Genomic DNA, 15,914 nt, shown 5'->3' with positions numbered 1-15,914 from the left:
GGAGATTAGAGATAAGGTGGGGTAAGAGTGGATGGTATCGTGATCGACTAAGCTCCCTGGTTCTTCACATTGCGACACTCCTGTGTCCCGTCACTGACTGGCTGCGCTGTACTGAGAATATCAGTTCACCTTGGCGCGGCCTTTGCTGCGGCGTTTCGGGAGGTCCTCCTCATAGTCTTCATCGTCCAGATCATCCAGAAAATCATCCGGATCCAGGATTCTCTGCACACAAACACAGAATGTCATACAGTGCTCCTTCATACAGTACAAGGTTCCAGCACAGAAACCAACCCACGCAATCCAATCCCGCTCACTCCCCATACCCTTTAATATCCCACCCAGTCTGATCCCACTTTCCCCTCACGCCCCGTACCCTTTAATATCCCACCCAGTCTAATCCCTCACTCCCTGCACCCTTTAATATCCCACCCAGTCTAATCCCACTCTCCCCCTCACTCCCCACACCCTTTAATATCCCACCCAGTCTAATCCCACTCTCCCCCTCACTCCCTGCACCCTTTAATATCCCACCCAGTCTAATCCCACTTTCCCCTCACGCCCCGTACCCTTTAATATCCCACCCAGTCTAATCCCACTCTCCCCCTCACCCTTTACTATCCCACCCAGTCTAATCCCATTCCACCCCTCACTCCACGTACCCTTTAATATCCCACCCAGTCTAATCCCACTCTCCCCCTCACTCCCCGCACCCTTTAATATCCCACCCAGTCTAATCCCACTCTCCCCCTCACCCTTTAATATCCCACCCAGTCTAATCCCACTCTCCCCCACTCCCCGCACCCTTTAATATCCCACCCAGTCTAATCCCACTCTCCCCCTCACTCCCCGTACCCTTTAATATCCCACCCAGTCTAATCCCACTCTCCCCCTCACTCCCCGTACCCTTTAATTTCCCACCCAGTCTAATCCCACTCTCCCCCTCTCTCCCCGCACCCTTTAATTTCCCACCCAGTCTAATCCCACTCTCCCCCTCTCTCCCCGTACCCTTTAATATCCCACCCAGTCTAATCCCACTCTCCCCCTCACTCCCCGTACCCTTTAATATCCCACCCAGTCTAATCCCACTCTCCCCCTCACTCCCCGTACCCTTTAATATCCCACCCAGTCTAATCCCACTCTCTCCCTCACTCCCCGAACCCTTTAATATCCCCCCCAGTCTAATCCCACTCTCCCCCTCACTCTTTAATATCCCACCCAGTCTAATCCCACTCTCCCCCTCACTCTTTAATATCCCACCCAGTCTAATCTCACTCTTCTCCCTGCTCTTCTTCAGATAGAGCCTTGGGTACTTTAACATCCACCTGAACAGGGAGGCAGGATCTCAAATCAGAAGGTTGAGGGTTTGTGTCCCACTCCAGAAACCCAAACCCATAATCCAGGCCGACACGCCCGGTGCCAGAACAGAGTGAGTGTTGCACTGTCGGAGGTGCCGTCTTTCAGACGAGACGTTAAACCGAGGCCCTGTCTGCTCTCTCAGGTGGACGTAAAAGATCCCACGGCCACTATTGGAAGAAGAGCAGGGGGAGTTCTCCCCGGTGTCCTGGGGCCAATATTTATCCCTCAACTAATATCACTAAAACAGATGATCTGGTCATTATCACATAGGGAGCTTGCTGTGCACAAATTAGCTGCCGCGTTTCCCACATTACAACAGTGACCACACTTCAAAAGTACTGCATTGGCTGTAATGTGTTTGAGACATCAGATTTCTGATTGGTCCCATTGGAGGACAAGGCACACCCAACAGGTTGCCTGGAATGTGTAATTTGATCCTGTCTGCTGTAGACAAACCTGCAATGTGTACCTAGATCCAGTCTCGCCAGACTACAGAATGTGGAATAAAGACAGTAAATGCTGGAAATACTCAGCAGGTCAGGCAGCAACTGTGGAGAGAGAATCAGAGCTAACGTTTCAGGGTAATGACCTTTCGTCAGCCCGGTTCCGACAAAGGGTCATCGACCTGAAACGTTAACTCTGTTTCTCTCTTCACAGACGCTGCCTGACCTGCTGAGTGTCTCCAGCATTTTCTGTTTTTATATAAGATTTCCAGCATCCGCAGTATTTTGCTTTGGTACAGAATGTGGAAGTCTAGTTAGCTTTGTGAAGATCCTCTGTTAATAGTATTCTGCAATTGTAATTATAGTTGTCCTTGGCAGGTAAAATAAAAGACTTACACACCTTCCGCGCCCTGCTGTTGTTCACAGGGTAGTCATTGAGGCTGTCGTCATCCCTGTGGTCAGATAATCCTCGCTGTTTATCCAGGGCCTCCCCTCGTAGCAACGCCTCCAGACTGCTCCCATCGGGCGGCACCACATTGTCTTTCTTCAACCCCAAATCCAGATCTAAGATTAAAGGGGAAACATGTCAAACACTCCCAGGGCAGGGACAGCACAGGTTAGATACAGAGTAAAGCTCCCTCTACACTGTCCCATCAAACACTCCCAGGGCAGGTACAGCACGGGTTAGATACAGAGTAAAGCTCCCTCTACACTGTCCCATCAAACACTCCCAGGGCAGGTACAGCACGGGTTAGATACAGAGTAAAGCTCCCGCTACACTGTCCCATCAAACACTCCCATGGCAGGTACAGCACGGGTTAGATACAGAGTAAAGCTCCCTCTACACTGTCCCCATCAAACACTCCCAGGGCAGGTACAGCACGGGTTAGATACAGAGTAAAGCTCCCTCTACACGGTCCCATCAAACACTCCCAGGGCAGGTACAGCACAGGTTAGATACAGAGTAAAGCTCCCTCTGCACTGTCCCATCAAACACTCCCAGGGCAGGTACAGCACGGGTTAGATATAGAGTAAAGCTCCCTCTACACTGTCCCATCAAACACTCCCAGAGCAGGTACAGCACGGGTTAGATACAGAGTAAAGCTCCCTCTACACTGTCCCCATCAAACACTCCTAGGGCAGGTACAGCACGGGTTAGATACAGAGTAAAGCTCCCTCTACACTGTCCCATCAAACACTCCCAGTGTAGTGTCCGTGTGTTGATAAAGACACTGAAGACAGGAGTTGGTTCATAGGTGTTTACTAAGCAAAGTCTGGGGGAGGTTCTAACGGATATACACAATATACAGGCTTATATAGCCCGAGTGGCCATTACCGGCATTACAGCACACCTGGGGCTCTTAAAGGCACATACACTACAATTCGTCCCCTTTTAGTTAACCAGTACATCATATTTTAAGTTATTATTAATTACATGTTATATGAAAAATAATATACACATTGCTGTAGTTAATTAATTATAAGTCAGTCTCTCAGGAGGCTTCCTGACTCGGTCCGGCTAACACCTCGGGGGTGTAGTAGTTTCTGGTGGTGTAGTAGGTTCTTTTGGCAGGGCTGATTCGGCTTGAATGCCAGTGTCGGGTTCATCGGGTTCCAGTATCACCGGATCGGAGGTAGATATGGGTATTTCTACTTCATCGTTAGACGTATAGAGTTGTGGTGTAGGTTGTCCCTTTTCGGATGAATTTCTGATTTGGTCAGCATGGCGCCTTATTATGCTTTCTCCGATGTCCACGGTATACATCAGTGGTCCTAGTCGTGTGCAGATAGTTCCAGGCTGCCATTTCTCGGTACGGTAGTCCCGGGCCAAAACTTGTTGACCTATCTGGAAGGTTCTAGTTGGCCTTTCATTCATGCCTTGAAACTGCCGGTTCTCCACGTCCCTTCTGATGTTGGGCTTGACCAAATCCAGCCGGCATCTTAGGTTTCTATTGAAGAACATCATGGCGGGAGTTTGGTTGGTAACCATATGTGTTGCATTCCTGTATGCGAATAAGAAGTTATCCACCTTGTGCTGAAGTTTTATGTCTTCATTACCCATGGCCTTTCTGGCCTTCTTGAAGGTCTGGACAAACCTTTCAGCCAATCCATTGGTGGCGGGATGGTATGGGGCAGACGTGTAGTGCTTAACCCCATTGTTTTTTAAGAACTTTCTGAATTCTTCGGACACAAATTGCGGTCCATTATCAGAACATATCTGTTTCGGCAGCCCATTCCTGGCAAATATGGTCCTTAATACTGTGATGGTTTTTTCCGTGGTGGTGGAGGACATCTTTATTACCTCCGGCCACTTGGAGTGTGCATCAACCGCGATTAAGAACATTGAGTCCATAAATGTACCAGCAAAGTCGATGTGCACCCTTTGCCAGGGAGATGAGGGCCACTCCCATGGATGTAGAGGGGCTTGTGGTGGAGCGTTTTGGACCTTCTGGCATCCTAGGCAGCTCTTGGTCATTTCTTCGATGTCTCCATCGATACCTGGCCACCATACAAACGCCCTAGCTAGGTTCTTCACCTTCACTCCACCCAGATGCCCCTCGTGAAGCTCCTTTAGCACTTTATCCTGGAGTTTGGGTGGAATCACCACTCTGGATCCACACATCAAGGTTCCTCGGCACACTGACAGCTGTTCTCTTCTTTGCGAGAATGCTGGCAACAGTGGTTCGCCATGTGCTGGCCATCCCTTCACTGTTAAATCATAGACCCGTGAGAGAGTCGGGTCATTTCTCGTCTCCCTTTCAATGGCAGAATTTGTTACTGGTAGACATTCCACTATGGTAGAGTGGAACATCTCTACTGGGTCTACTGTAGGTGCTTCTTCTACCGTTGGCAACGGTAGGCGCGATAAACCGTCAGAATCCCATGCTGTTTTGATCCTTTGTATTCTATGTTGTATTGGTGTGCCCCTAGAAAAAGGGACCACCTCTGTAGCCTTTGCGCTGTCATAATGGGAACACCCTTTTTAGGGTTGAATATGGAGATGAGGGGTTGATGGTCAGTCAACAAGGTAAATTTTTGTCCGTGTAGGTAATGGTTGAATTTCTTCACTCCCCATACCAGGCTGAGTGCTTCCCTGTCGATTTGGGCATAGTTACGCTCAGCTGAGTTTAATGAGCGTGACGCAAAAGCTATCGGCCGTTCTGAGCCATCAGGGAATTTATGGGATAATACTGCTCCTATGCCGTAAGGGGATGCATCGCACGCCAGTCTGATTGGCAGTGATGGGTTGTAATGAGCCAAAACTTCTTCGGATGTGATTAAGTCTTTGCATTTATGGAAGGCACATTTACAGTCTTCGTTCCATTTCCAAATCACTCCTGTTTGTAGAAGTTCATTAAGAGGGTGTAGAGAGTTGATAAGTTCGGTAAAAATTTATGATAGTAATTTATTAATCCCAGGAACGACCTTAATTGTGAAACATTTTCAGGTGCTGGGGCTTTTATGACCGCTTCAATTTTTTCAGGTGACTTATGCAACCCTTCATTATTAATTATGTGGCCACAATATGATATTTGATTTTGGAAAAATTCGCACTTGGGGCGATTTGCTCGTAGGCCCCGTTCTTTCAGCCTAGTGAGCACCTGCTCCAAATTGGCAAGGTGCTCGTTGTCGTTTTCTCCTGTTACAAGGATGTCGTCTAGGTAGCATTGAGTCCCCGGAATCCCTTGTAGGACTTGCTCCATAGCTCTTTGCCAGATAGCTGGAGCTGATGCTACTCCAAAAACCAGTCGATTGTACTGGTACAGGCCTTTGTGTGTGTTTATCGTGAGATACTTTTTAGAGGCCTCCTCAACCTCCATCTGTAGATATGCCTGTGCCAAGTCAATTTTGGTGAAACGTTTCCCTCCGGATAGTGAGGCGAAAATATCTTCTATCCTCGGAAGAGGATACTGTACTGTGTGAAGGACCGGGTTTACAGTCACCTTGAAGTCTCCACAGATGCGAATTTTTCTTTGTTCTTCAGATTTATCATTATTTAATGCTTTTTTCATGACTGGAACGATGGGTGTTGCCCACTCGCTCCAATCTATTTTGGATAATACGCCTGCCTTTTCCAAATTCTCCAGCTCTGCCTCGACTGCTGGATGAATTGCGTATGGCACCGGTCTTGCCTTAAAAAATTTGGGAATTGCTGCATCTTCCACTTTTATTGAGGCGGTGATGCCTTTCAAGGTTCCTAGTTTCTCTTGAAACACTTCTTTGGCGTTGGCCAAGATGTCTTTTAATCGTTCAGGTATGATGTCATCATTGTTTATTTTCTTACTGGTCACCGTCAGTGCCTGAATGGAGTGCCAGTCTAAACGTATCTTTCTGATCCATTCACGTCCCAACAATGGTGGACCACCATCTTGTAGAATGTATAAATACAACTTTTGTATTTCTTTGCCGTTGTATACAACAGGCACCCTTATTTTTCCTTTGGGGTATACTTTCTGCCCCGTATATGTTTTTAAGATAATGGATGTGTCTTTTAGAGGTATATGCAAAAATAGCTTCTCGTAATCCCGTTGATTTATTACAGTTAGAGCTGATCCTGTATCTAGCTCCATTTTAACAGGGGACCCTGCTATCGTGAGGGTAACCCAAATGGTTTGGTAATCATCTTTGGCAAGTACATTATGTAATTTGAGACAGCTTAGTCTCTTGTTTTCGGAGTCGCTATCGCTCTTCTGGTCTTCGGAGCTACTGTCCGTCATCATTTGTACCTTCCTGTACTTTCCTTCATTAATTTTTTTTTTTTTCCTGTCTGTGGATTTATTTTGTCCAGATCGGCATACCTGTGCAATGTGTCCAATCTTTCCGCATTGCCTGCATGCTTTGTCCTTGAACCAGCAGTCCTTCTGGTTATGGGCGGATCTGCCGCAGCGATAACATGTTTCGAAACCCTGTGTCATTTCATGGGTGCCGAAGTTCTGTGTCTTTTGTTGTATCTCTGCAGCTCCTCTTGCTGCTGCTTCGTATGATACAGCCATACTGAAAGCTTTGTCCAATGTTAAATCTTTTTCAGAAAGCAGCCTTTTTTGTGTTCCTTCACTTAAGAGACCGCAAACGAATTTGTCTCGAAGATAATCTGCTAGTCCTGCCCCGAATTGTCAGTACTTTGATAGCTTTCTTAATTCTGTTAGGTAATCAGCGTTACTTTCATTCTTGTGTTGATTTCTCTTGAAGAATTTGAATCGTTCCGCTATCAGCAGCGGTGTTGGGTTTAAGTGCTCCTGCAGGGTATCAACAATTTCTTTAAAATTCTTGTCCTTTGGTTTGGCTGGAGTGATTAAATTTTGTAACAGCCCGTATGCCTTTGTGCCCATTAGGTTCAGTAGTACTGAAGCTTTTTTTTCATCTTCTATTCCATTTGCAGTGCAATATACCTCTACTCTTTCCACATATGTGGTCCAATCCTCTATTTCGCTATCAAAAGCATCAATATTGCCAGACTTAGGCATTTCAGAAAAGATATGGCGCTTCCCGCGCTTTCCCGCCGCTGCTGCCGATGACAACACTGTTTCCCGCGGTTTCCGTTCTTTGTTTTTTTATTTGTTTACAGTTGGAGACTCGTTCCCGCCGGACTTTCTCTGCAGGTCTGAATGCTGACCTGCTTGCCGCGCCGGCCGTCTCCCGAGTGCTCCCTCCCAGTCCGTTATTGCTTGCCTCCGATTTCACTGCCTGTCTCAGCTGTAGAGCCAGCCGCTGGAGCCCCAGCCTGATGCCCAGGAAGGATTAGCGCAGTACCTGCCACCAGCTTGGCCAGCTGGTGAAACCACAGCTTCTCTTACTTTCTTGAGTCTTCTGGACGCCCGAGGAATCGATGTCCTGGAGGTGCTGCCGAATTGCAGGTAAGTCCGTTTCCACTTCGTCGCCACTGTAGTGTCCGTGTGTTGATAAAGACACTGAAGACAGGAGTTGGTTCATAGGTGTTTACTAAGCAAAGTCTGGGGGGGGTTCTAACGGATATACACAATATACAGGCTTGTTAGAATAAAATTTTGCTGGACAAGATTTTGCTGGAAAAGACACAAACAACAAATTCGCTGACTGGGACTAATTGAGTCACTGCAGTGTGAGACATGCCACGCTTACGCATGGCTGGAACAAAGTTCATCTCGTGTCCTGACTGGGACTAATTGAATCACTGAGGACTAACAAGGTTCACTGGTATCCTATCATCGAACTAATCACTTGTATCCTATTATCGAACTAATCACATTCCGCCGGGGAACAAGACGGAACGAAGACCTGAAGAGGCAGAATTGGCAACACAAGTGTGTAAACTCCTGACTGGAGGAAAATAACGATATGCGCTAATAAACGAATTGATTGGATGAATGTAAATGATCTAAAACCAACTTCTTGGAATTGTATATAAGCTCGGCACGTACTACAATCGGGGAGAAGGTGCTCTCACAGACCGTGTGGTTGCAGACGCTTCTCCCAGAGCTCTGTCATTTAATAAAGTTGTCTCTCTTACTCAAAGTCTAGTTTCCAAGGAATCATTTTTCCTACAACAGGCTTATATAGCCCGAGTGGCCATTACCAGCATTACAGCACACCTGGGGCTCTTAAAGGCACATACACTACACCCAGGGCAGGTACAGCACAGGTTTGATACAGAGTAAAGCTCCCTCTACACTGTCCCATCAAACACTCCCAGGGCAGGTACAGCACGGGTTAGATACAGAGTAAAGCTCGCGCTACACTGTCCCATCAAACACTCCCAGGGCAGGTACAGCACGGGTTAGATGCAGAGTACACCAGGATTGGGGGTGGGGGGTAAGGGGAGGAAGGCCGTCAAGGATGGATCCTGTATCTTTGCGGGATGTGCCAGCGCAGGTTGTGGAGAAGGCCTCGGAGGGGATGAGGTCGGAGGGATAGTTGACGTTCACAGGGAGCAGTGCTGTGCGGCCGCTGCTTATGGGCATCTGGAAGGAGTGCCCTGAAAACTCATGGTTTTTATTAAAGCATGGTTGAAGGTTGGTGTTTGTTACCATAGCAACTTCATTCATCTGAGACTTGCTGCGTGTGGTCCACACCCACGGCAACCGGCTGTCTGCCGGGCCGATTAACTATTCAACGGGGTCTCAGCACTCGTAATTTAACGGTTCTCACAGACCAGGAGCCGATTGCAGTGCTGGGTACCTGGTTTGAGGGCTGCGAAGCTGAGGTGGGGGTCCTCTGGCGGGTGGGCTCTTCTCTTCTTCCTCCAGCGACGGGCGGGGTAGGTGTACAACTGACCCGGAGCAATTCCTGCAGGACAGTGAGAATAACACTGCTTAAACCCCAGACTGAGAACCCGAGTCACAGGACAGCCCGCTCACTCCACACCATGACCCCCGCTAACCCCACACTGACCCCGCTAACCCCACACTGACCCCGCTAACCCCACCCCCACACTGACCCCGCTAACCCCACACTGACTCCGCTAAACCCACACTGACCCCGCTAACCCCACCCTGACCCCGCTAACCCCACCCTGACCCCGCTAACCCCACCCCCACACTGATCCCGCTAACCCCACCCCCACTGACCCAGTGAACCCCACTGACCCCGCTAACCCCACTGACCCCGCTAACCCCACACTGACCCCGCTCACCCCACACTGACCCCGCTCACCCCACACTGACCCCGCTCACCCCACACTGACCCCGCTCACCCCACACTGACCCCGCTCACCCCACACTGACCCCGCTAACCCCACACTGACCTCGCTAACCCCACCCCCACACTGACCCCGCTAACCCCACACTGACCTCGCAAACCCCCCACTGACCTCGCAAACCCCCTCCCCAATACTGACACACATCCCCCTCCCCATCCCTCCCCCCCCCCCCCCCCGAGATGTCCCTCCCCGGCCCTCGCTGTCCCCCCCGGCCCTCACTGTCCCCCCGGCCCTCACTGTCCCCCCGGCCCTCACCGCACCCCCCCCGCCCCTCACTGTCCCGCCCGCCCCTCACTGTCCCCCCCCGCCGTCCTTACCCGGCCCTCACTTTCCCCCCCGCCCCCCGCCGTCCTTACCCAGCCCTCACTGTCCCCCCTGGCCCCTCGCTGTCCCCCTCGGCACCTCGCCGCCCCCCCCGGCCCCTCGCCGTCCCCCCCGGCCCCTCGCCGTCCCCCCCGGCCCCTCGCCGCCCCCCGGCCCCTCGCCGTCCCCCCCGGCCCCTCGCCGCCCCCCCCGGCCCCTCGCCGCCCCCCCCGGCCCCTCGCCGTCCCCCCCGGCCCCTCGCCGTCCCCCCGGCCCCTCGCCGTCCCCCCCGGCCCCTCGCCGTCCCCCCCCGGCCCCTCGCCGTCCCCCCCGGCCCCTCGCCGCCCCCCCCGGCCCTCGCCCCCCCCCCCCCCAGCCCTCGCCGCCCCCCCCGGTCCTCCTGTCCCCCCTCTCCCCTTCCTCCGCCTCCCGCCGTCCTTACCCGGCCCTCGGTGCCGTTTCTCCATCCAGATGTAGCAGTTGCTCTGGGCCACTCCGGTCTGCGAGTCGAGGAAGGGCAGTCGCACGCTCCTCTCGGCACACAGCCTGGCGTTGTAATTGTGGCACTGCTCGATGGCATCCTTGTAGTACTGCTCACCGATGCTGCAAGTCGAAAGCACGGCCACAGGTCAGTTAAACCACAGCGGAACGGGAACCGCTTCAGTCTCGGCCCCAGACAGGAAGAACAAGCTGCAAGGGGCTCTTTCCTCTGCGGAGAATGCTGAGGGGAGACCTGATCGAGGTCTTTAAAATTATGAAGGGGGTTCGATAGGGTAGGCGAAGAGAAGATGTTTCCACTTGTGGGGGAGACCAGAGCTAGGGCCGTCAATATAAGACGGTCACTAATAAATCCAATCGGGAATTCAGGAGAAACTTCTTTACCCAGAGAGTGGGGAGAATGTGGAACTCGCTACCACAGGGAGTGGTTGAGGCGAATAGCAGAGATGCCTTTAAGGGGAAGCTGGATAAACACATGAGGGAGACAGGAATAGAAGGATGTGGTGATGGGGTGAGATGAAGAGGGTGGGAGGAGGCTGGTGTGGAGCAAAAACACTGGCACGGAGCAGATGGGCCGAATGGCCTGTTTCTGTGTAATTCTGTGTAAGAGGCGGGTACTTTCCCACCAGCGGAGACCCACTTTGTGTGACGTGTTGGGCCACTCTGCTCTCTCCTGGCTGAAACTAAGGCCCTCGCACCCCACATCTGCTCCAGCAGTGCTGCGAGTGCCCTCCTCCGTGACCAGACCTGTGAAACATTATCGTCTTCAGCCCTTCCTCTCCCCACCCACCTCCCCTCGCCCCACCCTGCCCCAGTGACCTCTGGCCTGGTGTCGCTGCGCTTTCTCCACTCCCCACCCACCCTGCCCCAGTGACCTCTGGCCTGGTGTCGCTGCGCTTTCCCCACTCCCCACCCACCTCCCCTCGCCCCACCCTGCCCCAGTGACCTCTGGCCTGGTGTCGCTGCGCTTTCTCCTCTCCCCACCCACCTCCCCTCGCCCCACCCTGCCCCAGTGACCTCTGGCCTGGTGTCGCTGCGCTTTCCCCACTCCCCACCCACCTCCCCTCGCCCCACCCTGCCCCAGTGACCTCTGGCCTGGTGTCGCTGCGCTTTCTCCTCTCCCCACCCACCTCCCCTCGCCCCAGCCTGCCCCAGTGACCTCTGGCCTGGTGTCGCTGCGCTTTCTCCTCTCCCCACCCACCTCCCCTCGCCCCAGCCTGCCCCAGTGACCTCTGGCCTGGTGTCGCCGCGCTTTCTCCTCTCCCCACCCACCTCCCCTCGCCCTGCCCCAGTGACCTCTGGCCTGGTGTCGCTGCGCTTTCTCCTCTCCCAATCCACCTCCCCTCGCCCCAGCCTGCCCCAGTGACCTCTGGCCTGGTGTCGTTGCGCTTTCTCCTCTCCCCACCCACCTCCCCTCGCCCCACCCTGCCCCAGTGACCTCTGGCCTGGTGTCGCTGCGCTTTCTCCTCTACCCACTCACCTCCCCTCGCCCCACCCTGCCCCAGTGACCTCTGGCCTGGTGTCGCTGCGCTTTCTCCTCTCCCCACCCACCTCCCCTCGCCCTGCCCCAGTGACCTCTGGCCTGGTGTCGCTGCGCTTTCTCCTCTACCCACTCACCTCCCCTCGCCCCACCCTGCCCCAGTGACCTCTGGCCTGGTGTCACTGCGCTTTCTCCTCTCCCCACCCACCTCCCCTCGCCCCACCCTGCCCCAGTGACCTCTGGCCTGGTGTCGCTGCGCTTTCTCCTCTACCCACTCACCTCCCCTCGCCCCAGCCTGCCCCAGTGACCTCTGGCCTGGTGTCGCTGCGCTTTCTCCTCTCCCCACCCACCTCCCCTCGCCCCACCCTGCCCCAGTGACCTCTGGCCTGGTGTCGCTGCGCTTTCTCCTCTCCCCACCCACCTCCCCTCGCCCCACCCTGCCCCAGTGACCTCTGGTCTGGTGTCGCTGCGCTTTCTCCACTCCCCACCCACCTCCCCTCGCCCTGCCCCAGTGACCTCTGGCCTGGTGTCGCTGCGCTTTCTCCTCTCCCAATCCACCTCCCCTCGCCCCAGCCTGCCCCAGTGACCTCTGGCCTGGTGTCGTTGCGCTTTCTCCTCTCCCCACCCACCTCCCCTCGCCCCACCCTGCCCCAGTGACCTCTGGCCTGGTGTCGCTGCGCTTTCTCCTCTCCCCACCCACCTCCCCTCGCCCCACCCTGCCCCAGTGACCTCTGGCCTGGTGTCGCTGCGCTTTCTCCTCTACCCACTCACCTCCCCTCGCCCCAGCCTGCCCCAGTGACCTCTGGCCTGGTGTCGCTGCGCTTTCTCCTCTCCCCACCCACCTCCCCTCGCCCTGCCCCAGTGACCTCTGGCCTGGTGTCGCTGCGCTTTCTCCTCTCCCAATCCACCTCCCCTCGCCCCAGCCTGCCCCAGTGACCTCTGGCCTGGTGTCGTTGCGCTTTCTCCTCTCCCCACCCACCTCCCCTCGCCCCACCCTGCCCCAGTGACCTCTGGCCTGGTGTCGCTGCGCTTTCTCCTCTACCCACTCACCTCCCCTCGCCCCACCCTGCCCCAGTGACCTCTGGCCTGGTGTCGCTGCGCTTTCTCCTCTCCCCACCCACCTCCCCTCGCCCTGCCCCAGTGACCTCTGGCCTGGTGTCGCTGCGCTTTCTCCTCTACCCACTCACCTCCCCTCGCCCCACCCTGCCCCAGTGACCTCTGGCCTGGTGTCACTGCGCTTTCTCCTCTCCCCACCCACCTCCCCTCGCCCCACCCTGCCCCAGTGACCTCTGGCCTGGTGTCGCTGCGCTTTCTCCTCTACCCACTCACCTCCCCTCGCCCCAGCCTGCCCCAGTGACCTCTGGCCTGGTGTCGCTGCGCTTTCTCCTCTCCCCACCCACCTCCCCTCGCCCCACCCTGCCCCAGTGACCTCTGGCCTGGTGTCGCTGCGCTTTCTCCTCTCCCCACCCACCTCCCCTCGCCCCACCCTGCCCCAGTGACCTCTGGTCTGGTGTCGCTGCGCTTTCTCCACTCCCCACCCACCTCCCCTCGCCCTGCCCCAGTGACCTCTGGCCTGGTGTCGCTGCGCTTTCTCCTCTCCCAATCCACCTCCCCTCGCCCCAGCCTGCCCCAGTGACCTCTGGCCTGGTGTCGTTGCGCTTTCTCCTCTCCCCACCCACCTCCCCTCGCCCCACCCTGCCCCAGTGACCTCTGGCCTGGTGTCGCTGCGCTTTCTCCTCTCCCCACCCACCTCCCCTCGCCCCACCCTGCCCCAGTGACCTCTGGCCTGGTGTCGCTGCGCTTTCTCCTCTACCCACTCACCTCCCCTCGCCCCAGCCTGCCCCAGTGACCTCTGGCCTGGTGTCGCTGCGCTTTCTCCTCTCCCCACCCACCTCCCCTCGCCCCACCCTGCCCCAGTGACCTCTGGCCTGGTGTCGCTGCGCTTTCTCCTCTCCCCACCCACCTCCCCTCGCCCCACCCTGCCCCAGTGACCTCTGGTCTGGTGTCGCCGCGCTTTCTCCTCTCCCCACCCACCTCCCCTCGCCCCACCCTGCCCCAGTGACCTCTGGCCTGGTGTCGCTGCACTTTCTCCTCTCCCCACCCACCTCACCTCGCCCCACCCTGCCTCAGTGACCTCTGGCCTGGTGTCGCTGCGCTTTCTCCTCTCCCCACCCGCCTCCCCTCGCCCCACCCTGCCCCAGTGACCTCTGGCCTGGTGTCGCTGCGCTTTCTCCTCTCCCAATCCACCTCCCCTCGCCCCAGCCTGCCTCAGTGACCTCTGGCCTGGTGTCGCTGCGCTTTCTCCACTCCCCATCCCCGGCACCCTCCGCTCTCCCACCTGTGGCCGTTCCTCCAGCCGCTATACCCCCACAGCTTAAAGTTCCCTCCCTCTGCATCCCCACCAGATTAACCACCCACCCCACGTGCTTTCAAAGGCCTCTTGAAGACCCTCTTAGTGTTCCAAGCCCCTCTTTTGCCTTTCCCCCCTCCTGCTCAGTGCTTACTCTGGGAAGACCTGGGGGTGAACGTACACAGATCTTTGAAGGTGGCCGGACCAGCTGATATTGTTAAAAAGCCACACGGCATCCTGGGCTTTATAAACAGAGGCCGAGAGCACAAGAGCAAGGAGGTTACACTAAACCTTTATAAATCACTGGGTTAGGCCCCAGCTGGAGTATTGTGTCCAATTCTGGGCACCGCACTTTAGGAAGGATGTCGAGGCCTTGGAGAGGGTGCGGAGGAGATTTACTAGAATGGTCCCGGGGATGAGGGACTTCAGTTAATGTGGAGAGACTGGAGAAGCTGGGATTGTTCTCCTTAGAGCAGAGAAGGTTAAGGGGAGATTTAATAGAGGTGCTCAAAATCACGAGGGGTTTTTGATGGAGTAAATAAGGAGAAAGTGTTTCCAGTGGCAGGAGGGTGGATAACCAGAGGACACAGATTGAAGATAATCGGTAAAAGAACCAGAGGGGAGATGAGGAGAATGTTTTTCCGCAGCGAGTTGTTGTGATCTGGAATGCGCTGCCTGAAAGGGCGGTGGAAGCAGATTCAATAGTAACTTTCAAAAGGGAATTGGAGAAATACTTGAAAAGGAGAAATGTGCAGGGCTGTGGGGAGAGAGCAGGGGGGAGTGGGACTAATTGGAGAGGTCTTTCAAAGAGCCGGCACAGGCACGACGGGCCGAATGGCCTCCTCCTGTGCTGAATAAATAATGAACAGAACAACAGACACCTTCGGCCTTCTCAGGGTAAGTTCGTCATTCTGTCAAAACTGCATTGTTACAAAGGGTTGTCCGCGCACAGTGCCTTAAGGTGGAACACCTGAAATCTACTGGCTCTGGTGTAGCACACCTCGACCGCTATTGTGTGCACAGTAAGATCCCGCAATGAGAGGAGCTGCCGGTTGAGGTATCTGTTTGGTGCTGTTGGTTGAGGGGCGGTAACACGACTCCATCGGGCGCTTTCCGCCCCGTCACCAGCAGTAACGCTGAATGGCTGGTGTCCAGTCCCGCTTTAGTCAGAGATTATTCAGGCCACGGGTTTTAGCTCCACTTGTCTGTCGGGATCTCTCCCTGACCCACAGCCGAATCGTGTACACATCGCTGCACACACCACTCTACAACTCCTTACACAGAACTTACAGCACAGAAACAGGCCGTTCGACCCAACAGCTCCGTGCCGGTGTTTCTGCTCCACTCGAGCCTCCTCCCACCCTCTTCATCTCCCCCCATCACCATATCCTTCTATTCCTGTCTCCCTCATGTGTTTATCCAGCTTCATAAGAACATAAGAATTCGGACCCTCAAGCCTGCTCCGCCAGTCAGCAAGATCATTGCTTACCTTCGACCTCAACTCCACTTTCCTGCACTATCCCCAAATCCCTTGATTCCACTAGAGTCCAAAAATCTATACTCAATGACTGAGCCTCCACAGCCCTCTGGGGCAGAGAATTCCAAAGATTCACCGCCCTCTGAGTGAAGAAATTCCTCCTCATCTCAATCCTAAATGACTGACCCCTTATCCGGAGACTGTGACCCCTGGTTCTAGACTCCCCAGCCAGGGGGAAACATGCTCCCTGCATCTACCCTGTCAATCCCCCTCAGAATCTTGTATGTTTCAATGCGATCGCCTCTCATTCTTCTAAACTCCAGGGAGTATCG

General features: G+C 54.6%; 1 protein-coding gene across 4 annotated transcripts in view; it reads right to left on the bottom strand.

Annotated features, from left to right (window-relative positions):
* LOC147093012 (zinc finger protein ubi-d4-like) overlaps positions 1 to 15,914 on the bottom strand; it is a 43,163-nt gene that overhangs the window by 21,672 nt on the left and 5,577 nt on the right. For all 4 annotated transcript variants that reach the window (XM_085976342.1, XM_085976343.1, XM_085976344.1 and 1 more), the window contains exons 2-5: positions 10,220 to 10,380; positions 8,955 to 9,062; positions 2,200 to 2,363; positions 130 to 222 (exon numbers count right to left, since the gene is read on the bottom strand). In XM_085976342.1, the coding sequence (XP_085832468.1) occupies positions 130 to 222; positions 2,200 to 2,363; positions 8,955 to 9,062; positions 10,220 to 10,380 (526 nt within the window). The remainder of the gene's footprint in view (positions 1 to 129; positions 223 to 2,199; positions 2,364 to 8,954; positions 9,063 to 10,219; positions 10,381 to 15,914) is intronic.

The sequence above is a fragment of the Somniosus microcephalus genome, unplaced genomic scaffold, assembly GCF_052327205.1.
Source record: "Somniosus microcephalus isolate GS21.2 unplaced genomic scaffold, FLI_Smic_1.0 unresolved_chr2, whole genome shotgun sequence".
In the NCBI taxonomy this organism is placed as follows: domain Eukaryota; kingdom Metazoa; phylum Chordata; class Chondrichthyes; order Squaliformes; family Somniosidae; genus Somniosus; species Somniosus microcephalus.
This window is presented reverse-complemented; position numbering and strand designations above follow the sequence as displayed.